At 38.2% G+C, this 18,515-nt stretch overlaps 1 protein-coding gene across 3 annotated transcripts in view; it reads right to left on the bottom strand.

Moving 5' to 3' along the window:
- The window catches only part of eys (eyes shut homolog), a 167,769-nt gene that overhangs the window by 37,461 nt on the left and 111,793 nt on the right, over positions 1-18,515 (bottom strand). For all 3 annotated transcript variants that reach the window (XM_031303278.2, XM_035991978.1, XM_035991979.1), the window contains 2 exons: positions 15,484-15,660; positions 3,293-3,443 (listed from right to left, as the gene is read on the bottom strand). In XM_031303278.2, coding sequence (XP_031159138.2) covers positions 3,293-3,443; positions 15,484-15,660 — 328 coding nt within the window. The remainder of the gene's footprint in view (positions 1-3,292; positions 3,444-15,483; positions 15,661-18,515) is intronic.

Raw genomic sequence — 18,515 nt, 5'->3', positions numbered from 1 at the left:
GTGGGGTGTCTGAAAAAAATGCTAAATCTAGTGACAAGTGTGGAAAGTTGGCAGAGGTAATTGCTTTTCATTATTAAATTGTCACCTAAGTAAGCTACAACCATCTGACTCCAGCTGAGTTTACTGCTATGCAGTTAATATACCGTATACCACGTTACTGCAGCTCAACATATAAGTATTTACATACTGGGTTATTTCTTTCTGTGTTATGCTGTATGGTTGTATTATGTTATGCATCCAATCTAAAGGTTCTTTGTGAAGAAACAACTTGTTAGTTGTGTGTCTTGGCTGGGATCAGAGTTATTGAAATGCAAAAAAATCTTTATCACATCGGTTTTAATATGGACAACATTTTTATTTATTGCTTTGAGAAACAAAATGTTAATTTATTCTTAGCAAAGGCAGCATTCTATATAATGATTAACTTAATTCTCTGATGTAATTCAATATTTTATTATGTATTTTGTCATTGTTAAGGTTAAATCTAAGCTTTTAAATGGGCTTTTAAATAGATTTTTAAGATGGTACTGTACATCCATATATTGTATATATATTAGGGCTGTCAGCATTAACGCGTTAATCGCGATGCGACTGGTTGCTACTGCAGGAATAGCAATGCGGATTTCGGTGCCTCATTCTGGTGCCACTGATATGTCTGCGCTTCTCTCTGATGCTCTGAAACAGACGTTACAGTCAAAAGAAACACTGGTAAACGTGACTCTAGTTAACACTATACTCAACAGCAGCTAACGTTAGCCTACCGCTAGCTAGTAGCTGGATTAAACACGGTTACAATGCTGACAGCTAGGATTCCGACACCAGGATGTAACAATCTGCAGCTGCTGTTGTCGGAAAAACGCAGACGGTGCGTTCAATGAAACTGGTAATTTACAGCCTCGTGGTGCATTCAAAGTTGTTGTTAAATTCAAATATGTGACTAGATTAAATATATAATAAACAAATACAAATCTTAAAATCAAGTTCATAAAGTCACTTTCTTTGCATTCATTTGATTCCCAATCAAGATACACTGGTAAGAATGGCTTTTCATTGTTTATATGTACTTAAAAACAGTTCTGAAATGCAAAATAATAGAATTTTAATCATGTGATAAAACATGCGATTAATCATGATTAACTATAGAAATTCAACAATTAATTGTGATTAAGAAAATGTAATTGTTTGACAGCCCTAATATATATATATATATAAAATTGTACTGCTAAATGTAGTTGTACAGTCATTTCAATGGTGTGGTTTTGTGTGCAGGTGTGCATTTTACTTTAGACATTTAACTTTAATAGTCATGGATCCATTGATGGGTCAGGCTTGATCTACAAGGCATCATCATGTATGCAACACTGGTAAGAATGGCTTTTCATTGTTTATATGTACTTAAAAACAGTTCTGAAATGCAAAATAATAGAATTTTAATCATGTGATAAAACATGCGATTAATCATGATTAACTATAGAAATTCAACAATTAATCGTGATTAAGAAAATGTAATTGTTTGACAGCCCTAATATATATATATATATATATAAAATTGTACTGCTAAATGTAGTTGTACAGTCATTTGAATGGTGTGGTTTTGTGTGCAGGTGTGCATTTTACTTTAGACATTTAACTTTAATAGTCATGGATCCATTGATGGGTCAGGCTTGATCTACAAGGCATCATCATGTATGCAAGATCTTTTTTTCCTAAGTAAAGAAGTATCACACTGTGTGCACTGCAACCCATACTAGATCATAACAATTTCTGAATAAGTATAATAAAATGACTTGGTCATTAAGAAGGTGTAAAGTTTCCCTAATGTATGCAGACAAGATTAGAGACTCTCAGCCACTTACGGAAAAACACCCCACAACCATTTGCCGAAATGGCCAATTTTTTCAGCAGACTGAATATCAAAGGTTAATGATCCTAAATCTCTCTGTGAACTAATTGCAATATGCCACAGACAGTAACAGATATGTTGCCCCTTTTTCATAATCAAAACAATAAAACTAGAGTTATCCACATTCTGACATTCAGTAAGCTGAATTTGGTACTTAGCATACTGTCTACCTAAGGCAGAAGGTATTCTTATTTATTCTTGCATGGTTCAGAACATGATACATGGAGGTGCACAATGATCCCAGGCATTAAAGTTGGGATTTGTCTGAAATAGTATTCTCTGATCAACACTGATGTGGACATCTACTGGACAGACAAGTATTCACAGGGTTTTATCAAAGACACCAAAACATGCCCTGTGTAAAACTCCCATTGAACATAATCAAAGTAGGAAGCACTGAGCACTGCACATTTTTTTCAAGTCTTTAAATAGGTAAATGTGAACACTACACCCCATCCACTATGCTTTGCTACTTCCAAATGGCTTGCCAGACCCGTAGTACGAGGGGGGCAAAGCTACGGCTCAACAAAATCACGAATGTTTGCCGTCCTGGCTCCACAATGGTGGAACAAGCTCCCCACTGAAATCAGGACAGCAGAAACCCTACACATCTTCTGTTGCAGACTGAAAACCCACCTGTCTAGACTGTATCTTGGCCCATGAAAAGATGAAAATAATAATAATAATAATAATAATAATAATAATAATAATCATTCTCTTCTATTAAAATGTAGCACTCAAAGCAGTTTTGCTTACTTGATACATTTTATGTATTTACATGATTCTTACTATTTGTGGGTGGTATCTTCAAGGTTAAATGTACTTATTGTAGGTGGATTTGGATGTGAAGTGTCAGCTATATGAATGTAATGTAATACATACAAAATACATTGTGTGTATTGTCTTTTTATTTTTTGTTCATGTTTTGGTATCTACTCAATTCTTGTTTTATAGGCTTTTGAAAAACGGAGTGAAAAAAGTTGCAATTTAGGAATTAAATTGGTGATTCACTTGCATTCTTTCTTTCTTTAAACAACATGAGTTATGAACATAGACTCATGTTTTACAAAATGTCATGGTTTTTGTGAGATTTGATTGGTATGATGCAGAGATCTACCATATACATCTGGAACGGTAACATTCCACAGACAGAAGGAGTTTAAAATCTTAGACATCCTTGATTTGATATCATTAGCCGTTGTTGGCTTCTTAAAAGTGACAAATACTGTATTTACACTTGGTACATCTATACATCAATCACAAATACATCCTGATTTATAAATAAAAAAGGCTATTAGTCTTGTTTTAAAAATCACAGGTAATAACATAGATATCATGTTCAAAAGAACATTAGGGAACAGAGAGACAGGTAGGAGAGACATATCATACCGGATTGTGATTGGGATCCATCTGTTATTGTTGACGTTCTGGCCTGCTGCTGCATTCAAAACATGACTCCCACCACACCCAAGTTTAGCAACAGGGCTTCCATCTTGAAGGAAAACATGAAGAAATTGATCCCCAAAGTTCTGCTCCTGAGCTGAAATGGTAATAAAGTGTGTTTAGTAAAGAGTGTTTTCTTCTGTATTGCCAAATGTAAACATTATGTAAGCTACAAAATGTATGTCATTACTTCAGGCTTAACTCTCAAGATATTGAATACAGAAAATGAGTCCCCTCCGTGTGTCTAAAATAAAATAAAAATGTTTCAACAAGAAGATGACGGAGACATGGTTAGAAAGAGAAAATTGTTTGACATGAGTATAGTGGTAAGTAATTATATTATGCACGGTAAATCCCAATCCATCTGTCCCACTAAGCAGCAACCAGAGGTTGCTATATTGTATCAATGTGAGCAAGTTGGCCCTAGACTTACCCAGCTAGTGGAGCCTTTTAAATGTCAGTGTGTTGAGTTTGCCAGTAACCTAGTTTACATTGTTGTGCACTCTACATAATATGCCAATAGACACATAGGGAACCAAGCGTGCAAGGTTTTCACCCTCTAAGAATAACAATGAACTGTCCAAGATTAAACGGCCTAAGATGGACACGTTCTGTCTGCATTCAACACTACTCTACTTTTTTCTTAAAGCATTCAGCTTGGATGGTCCAAATGGCATACAAGTCAGTCACTCTTTGCCAAGTGAAAAGTAACAAGACAACAGTAAAAGTCAATGACCCCAGAGAAATATAGCCAAAGGGCTTGAAAAGCTCATTTAAAAGAGTCTGGAAAACCACCATCAATTCTTACTGAGGTACAGAGGAACTTTCTAGTGGATACTTCCACCTGCAAGGGATCGTAGGAAATGGTTGAGGAGAGAAGAGAGAGAGAGGGCTGATTTAAGACAAATCCCTACTAATACTCCTCAAGACAAGAAGAAAGCTGTTGCAGAGCCTATTCTAGTAGAACCTGCAAGAAAGTAAACACTGGGCTCCTCTTCCCTCACACCATCTTTGGAAACTGAAAGGATGGACCACAAAGCACACTTTGGATCCACCAAATTGGTCCTCTAAGAATCCAAGCTACGAGAAGCTATCTCAGTCTAATAGATAAAGCACTGTCCACTTGTCATAATAGTTCAAAGTACAATGCACCAGCACAGCACCAATATTAGCTGAATCGTCACTGCGTACAACAGTGCCATCGTGCTGTCTGGGGCTACTAAGATAACCATCCGCTTTTTAAGACTGCCCAGTAGAGTAATGGTTTTCACAAGTCTGTATTAATTTGGCATTTGTGCAAATATCTCCAAGTATGGACTGTCATGGGTTAACAGAAGGCAGTGGGTTTTATGCCCTGCATCTTATTTCCACCTTCTGTCCATGCTCCAAAGAGTCTTGGTTACAATGGGAGTATTACCTCAGCAAGATGGTGAAGTCAAGAAACGGTTTCTGTTTACAGCTAGTTTAGGTTGTGAGACAAGACGCCATTATTAAATTTGACACTTCCCAGACTCCAGTACATTATATCGCAATGGGAATTTCTGCTGGGCTTGCACAGTGTCTTGCAAGTGAGACAGTGCTGTGGGAGAGCGACAGACAGCGGCAGCATTAATCCTCCCACACAGGTTATGAGGGTCTTCAGGAGGGAGGTGGAGAGAGGGTGCACACCAGTCCTACACCGTTGTCTAAGAAGACATGAGAAGAGGGCAGGCAACATTAGAATGCAGCTCTGTAAGGGAGACAGAGCTAGAGCTTGCTACTCTTGTGCCAGTGTTAGGGAATACATGGTTGCAGGGCAGAGGAGAGAACAGAATACTGCCCTGTTAGAGAGACCTGTTTTTGTGTTTTCAAAAGGACATTCCACACCTGGATTAGAGAGATTGACAGAGAGCCAAACATCCAGAGAGAGCTACTGAGTAGGAGCAACACTTGATTGGTTGATCCCTTTGGATTTCACAATTACAATGATAATTGAGCCAGGACTCTGTAAAAGGGATAGGCTGGTGTAGCTCGCTGGGCTATGACTTGGACAGAGGTGTGTGAGCTGCAGAGACTTGAGTCTTCAAATTGTGTGTGCCCTCTCATGAAGTAATGGCATGGGTTGAGGATTTGGACACCACAGGGAAATGGCATGAAAGCTGTGCTTGTTGTTTCAAGGCTGCATTGCAACTGATATGAAAGCTCTGAACAATTTCTCCATAGTAAGAAGAGCATCCGGAAAATCCCCATCTTTTTGTTGGAGGGAGGCTATGCTGAGCTTAATATGCTGCCCTCTGATAATGCATTTTCTCAGCCGACTTGGAGGTCTTCCCTGTTATACGACTCAACAGGGATGCACTTAACTGTGCCATACGTGTATTACTAACCGCTGTTGCTGAATGGACCACAGGAGGTATATCTTGTTCAGATAATCCACCGTTTCCTCATGCTTGTTCTGTGGAAGCGAAGGACTTCTACCAATTCCTCACAAAATAGCAGTAGGGACAAAGAAGGCATGACAGGCAAGTGTGAGGTGAAAATATATTTTTTAAATGTTTTTATTTGCCTGCAGCATTTAGTTAGTTTACATCCTACTTGAAGGGACAAATCTCCCTCTGTCATTCAGTAATTTTATGTCTATAAAGGTTGACTTTGTATGTGAAGTTCCCCAGGGATCAATTATTGGTCCCCTGCTGTTTAGTTAGGACCATGCTGCCAGCAGGCTACATCATCCCAATTTTTGCCATTGTTATCCTATTGGCACTTATGTTGTGTTTCCACTGCATGGTAGGGCTCTGCTTTATTCAACTTAACTCACTCTGTCTTGATTTTCAATAAGCAAATGTTTTGGATAGTACCTGGTACTTCTTTTAGTATCTCAGTCAAGGTTCCAAGCGAGCTGAACCAATATGAGAAGGTGGAGTTAAAACATGGCAGATCACTGATTCGTCATAGAGAATCATCACTAGCCTGCCTGAATTTCTGCACAAACCCCCATTCTCAATAGTGACTACAATTTTTTATTTACTTGCCCCAGATTTGAAAAAATGGCAGCCCTGCTAAACTATGGCGTACACTACATACACTAAGCCAAACAGTAGGCAAAGTGCAGGCGTTCCACTGTTTGGTTGCATGGATGTCATGCCAAGTCATGTTTGCAACATTACCCAAACTACTCTATTATAAAAAAATATTACATAAGTCACAGGCAGATGCAAAAAAATAAAAATAAACCAGTGTTCATCTCTAGTTGGATAACTATTTTCAATGCTCTACTTAAAAAGACAGCGGGGTGACTCCAAGTTATTCAAAATGCTGGGCTGTTTTAACAAGAAAGAGAACATTTTATCACATTTTACCAGTCCTAAGATCTCTGTAATCGCTTCCTGTTAATTTTAGAACTGATTATAACATGTAACCTTTCGTCTGCAAAACCCTGTGTTGTCTTGATCAGGACTCTAAAGGTGATCTGGTCCTGGGCCCCATTTCAGTAAGGAGGTTTAACAAACTCTGAGTCTAACCCTGATCTCTGAGTTGATTTACCCTGAGATGGGAAACTCTGAGTTTTCGGGTTCCAGAACAGCTGATTTGAGTTGGTTCAATCAACTCAGAGTAGGTTCACACGTGTGCACCACCACAATAAAAAGGCAGCATGAATGGAGCCATGATACTAAGATTTACAATGGTAACAACCACAAACAGACGGGTTGGTTACCTCATTCACCTGCAATCACGTGGAACATATTGTTAATGCCTCTTACTGGTTTGTGTCCAGGGAACACTACAAAAACGTTTAAAACATGTTTCAGAGCGAGTCACACTCTTCTGACGGTGCTTTGCTATACAGTGGCTTTACTAAAATGCTCCGCATCACCAATGTTGTAAAGAAAACTGCCGTTTTCAAAAAAAATTAATGTTACACAAATAATCTGCTGGGATGTAGAGCATGTCCACAATGGGTGGCGTTAGTGATATGAGGATGGATAAGGTTATGCAGCCTAGGCTGCATAACAGACTGGGAAGAAACGATACCGCTCAAATAGGAAGTTATCTGAAAATTCAAATGTCGGGGCTTCAATATCATCTCCCCTGCGAAGTAAAGCAGAAGTAAAGCAGCTTCTTCATCAACGGGATCATCGACAAAAGGAAATACCATGTTTTAAGAAAAAAAACGTTTTATAGTCTGCCTAACACGGTTAATAAACCAACACTGTTTTTTTATTCATGCAGATAACAAACTGCGCTAAAATGCGCCTGATACAGACTGAATGAATGAATGAGGAAATGAAAGAGCGCTGTGTCAGAGGGAGGAGACTGAGAGAAGAAAACCTGCTCCCGACCAGGTTAGGTTCACAGGCTCAGTTACCATAGTAACTGACTCTGAGGTTAAGTTACCTCTCTTTCTGAAACAGAAAACCCAGAGTTTCCCTCATCTCAGGGTTAACAAACTCAGAGTTTTCACTAAACCTGCTTTCTGAAATGGGGCCCAGGCCCCATAGTTTTTCCAAGGGTTCCTAGAAGCTGACAAAGTTGCTTTTAGTTATTATGCTTCTAGCTGCTGGAATCCTTTAACAGTGAATTAAATATGCTCAAATGATTCAAAATCATAAAAAGTTCCCCTTTCCCATGCATTGATTAGCCTTGTTTTTGTGCTTAATTAATTTTAATTGTATTTGTTAGCATGCTACTGTAATGTCTGCATGTGTTTGCATGTTTAATGCTCTTAATGCAAGTTGTAATTGTAATAAAATGTACATCTGTACAATCTAATGCAAACAAATACACAGCCCTGCGATAAATTGTACCATTACAAAGCTCATAATGTGTAAATATATGTAAATTACTGAGCCCACAGTTAAAGGTGCTATTGTATGTGACTACATTATATTGAGAGGTGTTTCTAATCTTTTGTCTTCCCTATGTACATAGATAATGCAGTCCAGAACAACATCATCACTAAATGTCCTGATGCAATGTCTGTGGCAAACTGAGCTCAGGAGAACAGCTGGAGAGCACACATTTTAGATTTTGTTAATAGTTAACTTGTTGATTACAGATGTAATTACTTCTTTGCATATTTCTACAAGGTAAACTATTTGTCAGATTTGTAAACTACGTATTTGGCTGGTAAACATTGTACCTTGTGATGATAAGAAGTGGAGCTACTGAAAACTTATCATTTTTTCATATCTATCTATCGTTCTTCTCTTGCAAACAAATCTTTAAGTTGTGGCATAAAATGAGGACATTTAGTGATTCCTGCATATTCAAAGAAACACAGCTTTATATCCCAACATTGACTTCTCTGTAACAAACTACTATTTTTGATACAATCAGTTTTTTTTGTGGTGTGTAAGAGAGTTTTTTTTAAAACCATTTTTCAGATGGGAGAAGGGCTTTTTCAGGAAAGCTTGAAAATATAATGGAAACATACATAAAACGTGTTATACTGCAAAAATTGTATGACTGCCAGGGACCGTTTTTAGCAGTGCACACATTTCTTTTGGCTGAGAGAAGGCAAAAATTGAAATGTAACTTGAGGTAACAAACAAGCAAAGATTGTTTAATAAATTCATTTGAGGCTTATGTTCAGTAAAAAGGATTATGACTCTCCAGCAGGTAGCGGGTCTCTCCAAGTTGTTCATGATGCTGGTAGAAATAGAGCAGAAGCAAATGAAGTCACCTTGAGCAGTCGGTGAGAGGAAAATGTGTAAGTCTGTGGTTTTCCGACTGCTGTGAACTCACAATGACCATTATGGTTATTTTTATAACGACATCATGACGTTATCCTTTTATTATTGCATGCAATTTCACAAATGTACATATTGTTAAATTAAACTGCAGCCAATTCTTTAACTTACAATGAAAAAGCCTATGTCTGGTATTTTATTGGATTTTTTTTTTCCAAAGCATGTTTGTGTGGATAAATGACAAGTAAAAACATAATTATGCTTGGCACATAATCATCTATTATAATTGCTAAACTACATATTCAGTAGAGACTCGAGAGTTAATGAATGCGGCAGCAAAGACAATGAAAACCACAAACGCAACTTCCTTCTGCAACAATGAGCGTTTGTCTCCTTTTCAAAGCAGTTGTTTCCGCTTAGCACCATAACTCATTTGTTGACAAATATTATTTACTAGATATGTCAATGTTGCCCCATCTTTTATTTTTCCATTTTTCTTCAGTAAGGATATTGTTCCCTGCCGTCCCCATGGTCCTGTTACTCTGCACGGAGCCTTTAGCTCTAGCCCTAGCAGAGCGTTCGTCCTTTTGTCAGTGCCTGTTCTCTCTCTCTCTCTCTCTCTCTCTCTCTCTCTCTCTCTCTCTCTCTCCCCCCCACCCCCCACCTCCTCGTATTTCTCTTCTCGATCTGACAATTGAAGTCCAGTGGGAGACTTGCATGTTTGCTTCAGGGAGAGGTGTAAAATGGGGAGCAGAAAATAAAGAGCAGGTCTGGGCAAAGAGATTCTCTGCATCTCAATGCATGTCTTCTGGTTCTCTTCTGATTAACTTTGTCTGTTTGATCTCTGGAGTGTTATCCTCTGATGTGAAAAAGATGGTGCACTATGAGCCAGCTAGATAAAAGGCACTGTGCCATCTATGTATGCTTTCTGAACATTCATCTATTTTCATGAAAAGGCTCACACTCTGCTTTCTGACGTAGGCTGCGGCAGTAAACTATTATAAATATGGTTATGGAATAAAGAATAGAGTAGGTTTAATTGAACTGACCAACTTAAAATCATGAACAGGTTTTCTTATTTACTTTAGGGTTAACGTTAAATCCTGAGAGTGGTGATGAATCTGTGAGGACTTAGACTTAGACTTAGCAGTGACTAAAGATCAACGCGGCCAGATAACTGGTGGCAGTGATTAGACGAGGCAACTAATATGACAGGGTGGAGGTGAAACGATTATGCTAGCCTGATATCAAGCACACACTAACTTCACTTGACACATTACACATCTTATAACTAACTTTAGGCATTTTTCCAAAGTGATCTTCCTCTAGCTAGCTCCACTGAGATGCTCCATGGTAAGTTCCATTTTTCTTCCAATTTTAAGCTCCAATATAAACATAATTATATGCAGGAAAAATGTCCCACTAATTACTTTTTATTTTTCTTCATTCACAATCAGTGTACTGTATATATTAAATATTACAGAAACTGTTACAGAAATACATAGTTATGTTCAATTCAATTCAATTTTATTTATAGTATCAAATCATAACAAGAGTTATCTCGAGACACTTTACAGATAGAGTAGGTCTAGACCACACTCTGTAAGTTACAAATGTCTTTATTATTACAGATCTGAAATGCTGTTTACTATTCATGTCCACTGCATGCAAAGGGATATGAAAATTGGGAACAACTTGCATTGATTGAACACAATTTCTTTGGTGTATTTCAAAGTTTATAAATGCAAAGTATTTCATGTGCATTGCTTTTGACAATTGTAAAGGTATCCCCAGTCAAGAATTGAAAAGCATCCAGGGGGAAAATTATGACTGAGAAATATACACCTCAGTTCCCTATAGCTGTAATGTAATGTGCTGCCTTTCCAAAAACATCTCAAAACAAGCATTAATTCAAGTACAGGGTAACGTACAAAATATTTTGCTTTGCAATTAGTCTGCTGCTCTGTTCTCAAATCTATAATTTTTCAAGTGTCTCCAAAACTTTCCAAAACTCAAACCACTGAATTTAACAACGCATGATTACCAGGCTAGTGCACACACACACACACACACACACACACACACACACACACACACACGCACGCACGCACGCACGCACGCACGCAGATTCCTCAAATTTATAGATAGCTGAAAACTCCAACATCTACTTATAAACACGTCATGTCGCTCTAATTAGGCACCTGTGTCAGACAGGATACTGTATATTTGTCTTACAGTTGATAGCACCATCGCCTATGTGTATTTAAGATTTAGCGGACTGACCTTTCAAGTGCGCCAACCTTATAAAAAGCACTAATTTAGAGTTCTATTAGGTTCTGAGAGTTGGCTAATTAATAGCTCGTTAAACACAAAGATTTAAGGCTTTGGTGGAACACTGAGGCACTCAGCAGCCATCATGGGAGGCCAATGTCAGCTCAGACAGAGAGAAGTCAAGCTATTATTACTCTAAGGAGCTAACTGTTCAATCTAGAAAGAATAGTTCTCAACTGTAATTGAAAATATATTTAAACCCACATTGTGTAATTTTTTTGAGTTGATTCTTAGCAAAAAACCCTTTGTTCTTTCGCAAATATGTGCTCATTCATGTGTAATTACTTCCACCAACTAATCAAAGTATTATCCTAAGCGTAGAATCTGACATTCAGAATCATTCAGAATACATACGAGCAACTCGCTCGAATGACGGCAGCCACCTAGCGACTCCATCTTTAAAATACATTAGCCAAAGAGGGACATACCTCCGCATTTCGCCCTCTTACACCTATTGGCACCGTGACGAATGCAAGGGGGAGATTACTCACCAGGGAAGCGAAAAAAGAGAATTAAAACGACAACGCGACAGGCAAAGCAACAAGACCAAAGTTAATATTGGAGTGGCTAGAACAGCTGCGTGTAAACGATGGAGAGAGCTAATTTCGAGTTGGGCCACCATAGGAGGAAGGGCTAGAAAGTAATATTCAGTTGGTTGTCATATACAATTTCACCGCTAGATGGGAGAAATCCTTACACAATGTAGCTTTAATGAATTAAAAGGACTTCCTTGTAATTGCACACACTAGCTATGTTTCCATCCACACGTTTTTATCTAAATTAAGTGATATCAAATGAAAAATGCCTTATGGAAACAGTAAATCATCTGAAAATGCTTCAACCAAAGGGTTTCCGTGAAGTGTCTCTGAACCACGATCTCCCAGAACTGTTTGGAGTGCTGTCGTTCCCACACCACAGAACGCCTCCGTTGTTGTCGGGCATTTACGTGCACCTGCATCTACATCATCATAGCAATGTGTTGATAGCGTTGTTGTTTCTTATTATAGCTTGATATGTCGCTATCAGCTGGCACATAAGCACTATTACAACTTGTGCAATATTGATCATTTGTTGGTAGATGGCGCGATCCATTTTGTCTAGCAAAACTTTGTTCGCAAAAGTTAGCTTGAGTGTTGTGCGATTCAGTGCGAAAATGAATGGAAACACCTTAAAATGTCTAAAATCAATTAGATATACCAATTTGATCGCAAAACAGCATGTGACGTCATTACGCACAGGTTTTTATTCGCTTTAAAGCCGTTGGATGGAAACACACTTTCACCAGCTTTATTCGCATGAGTTTTTTTACCAAACTTCAGATAATTCGATTGACAAGTGGATGGAAACTTAGTGAGTGTCATTAGCATCACATTTTGGGTTTTTGACGGGGCAATGGAGCTTACTGCTCATCACCGAACGTTACTGGAGCCAGAAACTCCACATTTTGATCAAAGGAGATGAACCCTGTGGTGTATTGTAATGTTAATTAGCTCTATAAATGAAGGGTTCATTTGCAAAAACCGATATCTCTGCTTTTATTTATTTTAATAAATCATGTTTTTTATTGTGCATTCAAAGGGAAAATCAATCAAACTGGTGCTGGTTTATTCATTTTAAGAATGCCTTTTTATGTTTTTGCAAATTAACTCTTCAAATGTAAATGAGAGGCCACAGACCTGTAGACAATGTCACAGATAAGGGGCTGATCTAGGTTACATCAGCAAGAGAAATGTTATGATGTCTGTGCCCGGTTTGTGTGGAATAAATCACCTGTGATCACCACGCAATGCATGGTGGTTACAGTTCTGTTGGACTTGCACCCAACTTGCTGTGGTGTCACCTGGGAACGATAGCCTCACAAGATCAAGGTGGCTGCAGTTTTTAGAGCGAGGAGTCACAATTCCGGTCCACCGAGACACACAGTTGGAGTTTTTTGGAGTCATTAGGGGACCCGCAGCTCCAGGCATTCATGTAGTGGCCTCACCTCTATGCTGGCTGGTACTTAATATATGCATAAACACTATGAACAGATGCATAATACAGTACACACAAAGCTGGATAAATGGAACAAAGTTCTCATGGCTCAGCTTTCTCAAGCCCTAAAAAAAATACTGACTCCTCTCTCCCAAAACAATGCTCTATTGTTAAGAGGGTCTGTCTGAGTGGCTGTCATATCCAAATCTCCTTCTGTAACAAAAGAGAGTGTGTATGTGTGTGTGCATGTGAGGGAGAACAAAAGAACTGGCAGGAAGTAGATGTACCATGTAGAGCTCACGGTTAAAGGGTCAGCCCAATCCTCGCTCCCCATGAGACCGACCAGCTCTTGCCTTCTTATGAGGATTCCTTTGTATGCTTTTAGGTTACAGCTCAGATCATCAGCAGCGAAGCAACAAAACAGACGGTTCACAGCTCGCAGCTGTCCACAAAAGACAAGGCTATTTGTTGTCCTTCACCGGAGCACAGTGAACTTCCCTTCTCTCACATGACAATTGGTTGTGATTCCTTGCCTTTCTCCTGTAGCCTTAGAAAACAGTACTCATCTTTGTGTCCCACAATTCACTGCAGCAGCAATAGATAACTCATGGTGCTGGTATCCCCAGGTGACTTCTTTCAGTCCAGTGATTTTTATTATTAATATTTGTGATTGATAACTACATGTGTTTTATAAAAAAAACTGGTAACACCACAGGCAGTTGCTCCACTCTTTTACTCATCCTTGTGTATTCGCCCTCTACATTGTGAAGATGCTATTGAACTTGAATCAATTTAGATTTCATTCAGTGTTTTCTTGCTGTTTTTTTCTCCTGCCTTTTCTATGGCACCATGACTGTTACTAAGTACCCTGATCCCTAGCACTCAGAAACAGCATCATATTTTCAATATAACCACAGGCTGAAGAACAAAGCACAGGCTGATTTTGTGTCATTTCTGCATTATTAGTGATCCAAAAAAAGAAGAGGTCGAGCGCAATAATAATAGTAATAACAAGATTGACAGTAACAAGAGGGGAAGTATTTCAGTCAAAAAAATACCCATTATTTATAACATTTCTAGACAGCATAATGCAGTGTAGACTAGCCCTTTTCTTCTGAGGGGCTTACATCACAACATAAATCATATTTGGTTTCTGTGACTATATTCTCACTGTAGCTGCACTGGAAATATATCTTGATATGCCATTATGGGATCTGTTTGACCAGTTTGTTGAATAATGTCAAATATTATACAGTATATAATAGTTATTATTAAAGATGTGCTTGTTTAAAATACTTCAGCCCTGTTAAACCACAATGTGTTGTCTTCTTACTTGTTTTGTATGTGGATTGAATGAATGAGACATAAGATGTTAATTAATGAGCTTCAGAGGTGCTGGTAGGTGGATTACGTTATGGCAGAGCCAAGCTAGCTGTTTCCCCATGTGTCCAGTCTTTATGCTATGCTAAAATAATCTAAGCTAACCGTATCCTGGCTATAGCTTCTTACTTAGAGCACAAACATTGAGTGTGGTATCAATTTCATCCAAATATTTGGCAAGAAAGCAAATAAGTGTATTTCCCAAAATGTTGAACTATCCCTTTAAATAAATTAAAGGAGTAGCTTCCTTGGTGAACTTTAGTGGCTGATACTGGATCACAGAGGATTTCCAGTTCTGATTTTGTCAATAAGTTGCATAAATGTGATATTGCCAGCTAAGATTCCGTTTTACTTTATAAATATTTTGAAGAGAAATTAGATTAGTCTAGTCTAGTTTGGACTTGTAAATTTAAAAAATGCAACAGTTTTTATGGTATAACCTACTGTATATCTGTAGTATGGAAAATACAGATCAATATGAACATTTATCCCTCATACGCGGCACAGCACCATATGGAAGCACTGAAAGTTTTTCGGGGCATCGTCGGCCAAAACCTAAGTTTAAGTGTACGAGTTAAACTTCGGTTTTGGCCATGAATAGTATCTCCTATGTACTTTTTAAAGCACTAGGATAAGATGGTTTTAATTGTCGGCTATTGAGATAGCTGTAAGAAAAATGGACATATTAATACATATGTTCATATTTTCCAACATCTATCTGTTTTTGCTTTCATAGTGCTGCAGTGCTTTTAAATATTTGCAATAAAATGAGACTGTACTCACTGTAGAGGATGGTGCCCTGTGTAGATCTTGTTTTTACTGTCAAATAGAGAATAACAGTGGTGTCCTTGACAGTAGCAGGGAGATTATTACTGGCACCAGAAGACTGGAGAAGGGATGAAAGGGGCTGCAGCTCCAAATACGAAGTGCCATCAAATGAGGGGATATATACTGTGGTCTCTAGAAAGAAAAAATAAATACAAATTGATTAAAAGCATTTAAAATGGTATGAGAAAGGTGAGTATAATCCTGATACTCGTTAGAAAACACATTTGTACTTGAAAATATAACACAATTACGCTTGTATCTAAATGAAGAATGACATATATAGTAAAAGTAATGCCCTACAGTGCTTATGTTAGTCAACAGAACAACAAGAATTGGCTGGTGTGTGCCTTTGCAGCACTGATAGCTTGCCTGTGAGCAGAGTCAGCAGGGCCCTGTCAGGACTATGTGCTAGTGTGTTATTTCCCACTGGATGAAAAAGGGGTATGACTTTAAGGAGAGGTGGAGGAAGTACCCGCTCAGGTCATCAACTCCACAAGCCAGTGATTATCTGCTGGCCTTTACACAAAGGACACTGTACACCTGGTGGATAGCTTGCTGTTCAGGTGCATGACAGTCGATTCAAAATAGGCCACCCCGGCCTCAGCTCAGGGAATTCTACCTTAAGAGTCCAGCTCTCAAGGAAAAGTACAGTTTATCCTCAGCTGAGGAACTCATAATATACAGTATGTGCATGGTAAAATAAAAATGTTTTTGTTGCTTTTTTGTTGGATCAAATGGATTCAGAATGGATGACTTTTCAGAGTTGCGCAAAGAGTTAAGTGGAGCAGACATGAAAGCCAATACTTGAAATTGCAAAGAGAAAATAAAAACTGTTTCTTTTGTTGTGGAAGGAGCCGTTTCCTTGGACTGAAAATAATGAATCAATCCTGTAATGTTTGTTGGCAATTTCTGAGTAAGGCAGATTGAGCTGGCTCATTTTTAAAGGCACCAGCACTTACAGCAAACACACACTAGATGCCCACAAAAAGAGCTGGCAGCACCTAAGCAGCGTGTTGGCAAAGCAAGAAGCCGACAACCCCTCATCAGGTCCCATTAATGTCAAACACAAAAACAGAAAACTCTCACCACCCTAAAAACTTATTTTTCTGAACACTTTAAAACAACATTTGCAGGATTCTTTCTGGTCCTGATCTATGAAAATATTACCTGCGCTGAGGGGCAATTTATATATTTTTTATAATTAGATTATTTTTAAATAACACACATCGAATAGTATCAGAGTCAATTAACCTCATGTTTTGCAGTTGAATATTGTTATAAAATGTATTTACATAGTTTAAAAAAAAAAAAGAATATGAGTAATTAGTGGGGTTAGATGAGATTGAAGAGGGTAAAGGCAACATATTAAAAAGAGAATTTAGAAGCAACTAATTTGACAAAGACAGGTTTTGTAGTTTACACCAAAATATAACAAAATGAGAAAAAAAGGAGTTCACATTCTTATTAGGATTGATGTCATGGTTAGGTCAAAGCTGCTGAAAAGACATAAATGGGAGAAAACTGTTCTCAACTTTCATTTTTTATTATTCCTTTGGCCTACATCACAGCTTCAAATATACGAGAAGTAAGGACATAAGGTAATGAGACGTAAAAGGAGGTCATGATCAATACAGACCATGTCTGAATAATTTCCTGCCTCACTGGTTTCCTTTTTTTTGCTTAGTTCCATACCTTGCAGCCATTTACACCATAACTAATTTTTGTGATCACTTGGATTTCAATTGAATGCTCACATACTTGACATAATGTATTTGGCAAGGTCTATGACCCACTGCGTCTTTTTTGGAGAGATAATTTATCATAACTCAAAAATCTGACATGCCCACATGAACTGGCTTTATCTTGACAGAACCTGCCTTATGGTTGGCTACTTGATCATGATCAAATACTCACTCAACCACCTGGCACTGGCCTGGATTACAGTACACCCCACCAGAGGGGCAGCCCCATGGTCCAAACACAAGAGAGTGAGACTCGCAGATTACACACGTCAAGCTTCTTATTTACAGGTCACACATAACATACCAACTAAATCTAACTGAGAAGCAAGTCTGAAAGCTGCTTTGGATTTACAGTCTTCATGTGATATGAAGAAGAAAAACTATATCATTTTAGTGATTTAACCGATTTGGTGATATCGTAGATGTGTGTAGACATTCTGTGTGTAAGACTGTCTCAGGAAGGCTTGTAAATCAGTTCCAATAATACATTTGACAGTATAACACCTGAGATTTTAGCTGCAAAGGGGAGTTACAAGCTTTGCTGTGCATGCAAATGTTATTGCCAATCCCTGTTGTAGTATCACATATTCAGTTAGTAGGAAAAAGCTAAAAAAAACTCAATGTATGCTACCTCTAAAAAAACAGATAATTTCCTCATGAGTTGGTAGAGACAAAAAAAAAAAACAGAGCTAAAAGAGAGTTAACACTGGAGACGACTCTAAACAAATGATAATGTCAGCATTTTATCAAAGACACAAAAAGGTCCACATCATTAGTCACTGGGTAGGATGACGCATCTATAAGTCACTTATTCTTTTCTTATGTCTATTCTTAATTCAATAGGATGTGAAGACAAGGCTGTCACTAAGCAAAGTCGCTGTAGCAATACACTTTCACAGACTTTGTCAGCATGTAAACAGCCTCTGGACTCCATCTGCCTGCTATCAGAACTAGTGTTGCAAAGCACATCACTGGATGAGTGTTCATATGAGATTGCACTCTGTTAACCTGAGAGACTGAACTGCTTTTGAGGTGGAGAAAATCCTCAAACTCAGCAGAAATTACTTAAAAGGGCAGTGCTAGTATTTAAAGGAAAAGTTTATGAGTGTGACAAGTTGAGGGATAAGAAGGAACCTACTTTATGGTAGGGAAAAGGCTGGGTGAAAGTCATTTTTATGATTGATTTTTACAAAACTGTGAGAATGTAGAACATATGATTAATTTTATAGGTTTGGTGATGGGAAT

The sequence above is a fragment of the Sander lucioperca genome, chromosome 15 (genome assembly GCF_008315115.2).
Source record: "Sander lucioperca isolate FBNREF2018 chromosome 15, SLUC_FBN_1.2, whole genome shotgun sequence".
NCBI classification, from domain to species: Eukaryota; Metazoa; Chordata; class Actinopteri; order Perciformes; family Percidae; genus Sander; species Sander lucioperca.
The sequence above is the reverse complement of the archived record's forward strand: the minus strand, read 5'-3'. Positions and strand labels throughout refer to the sequence as shown.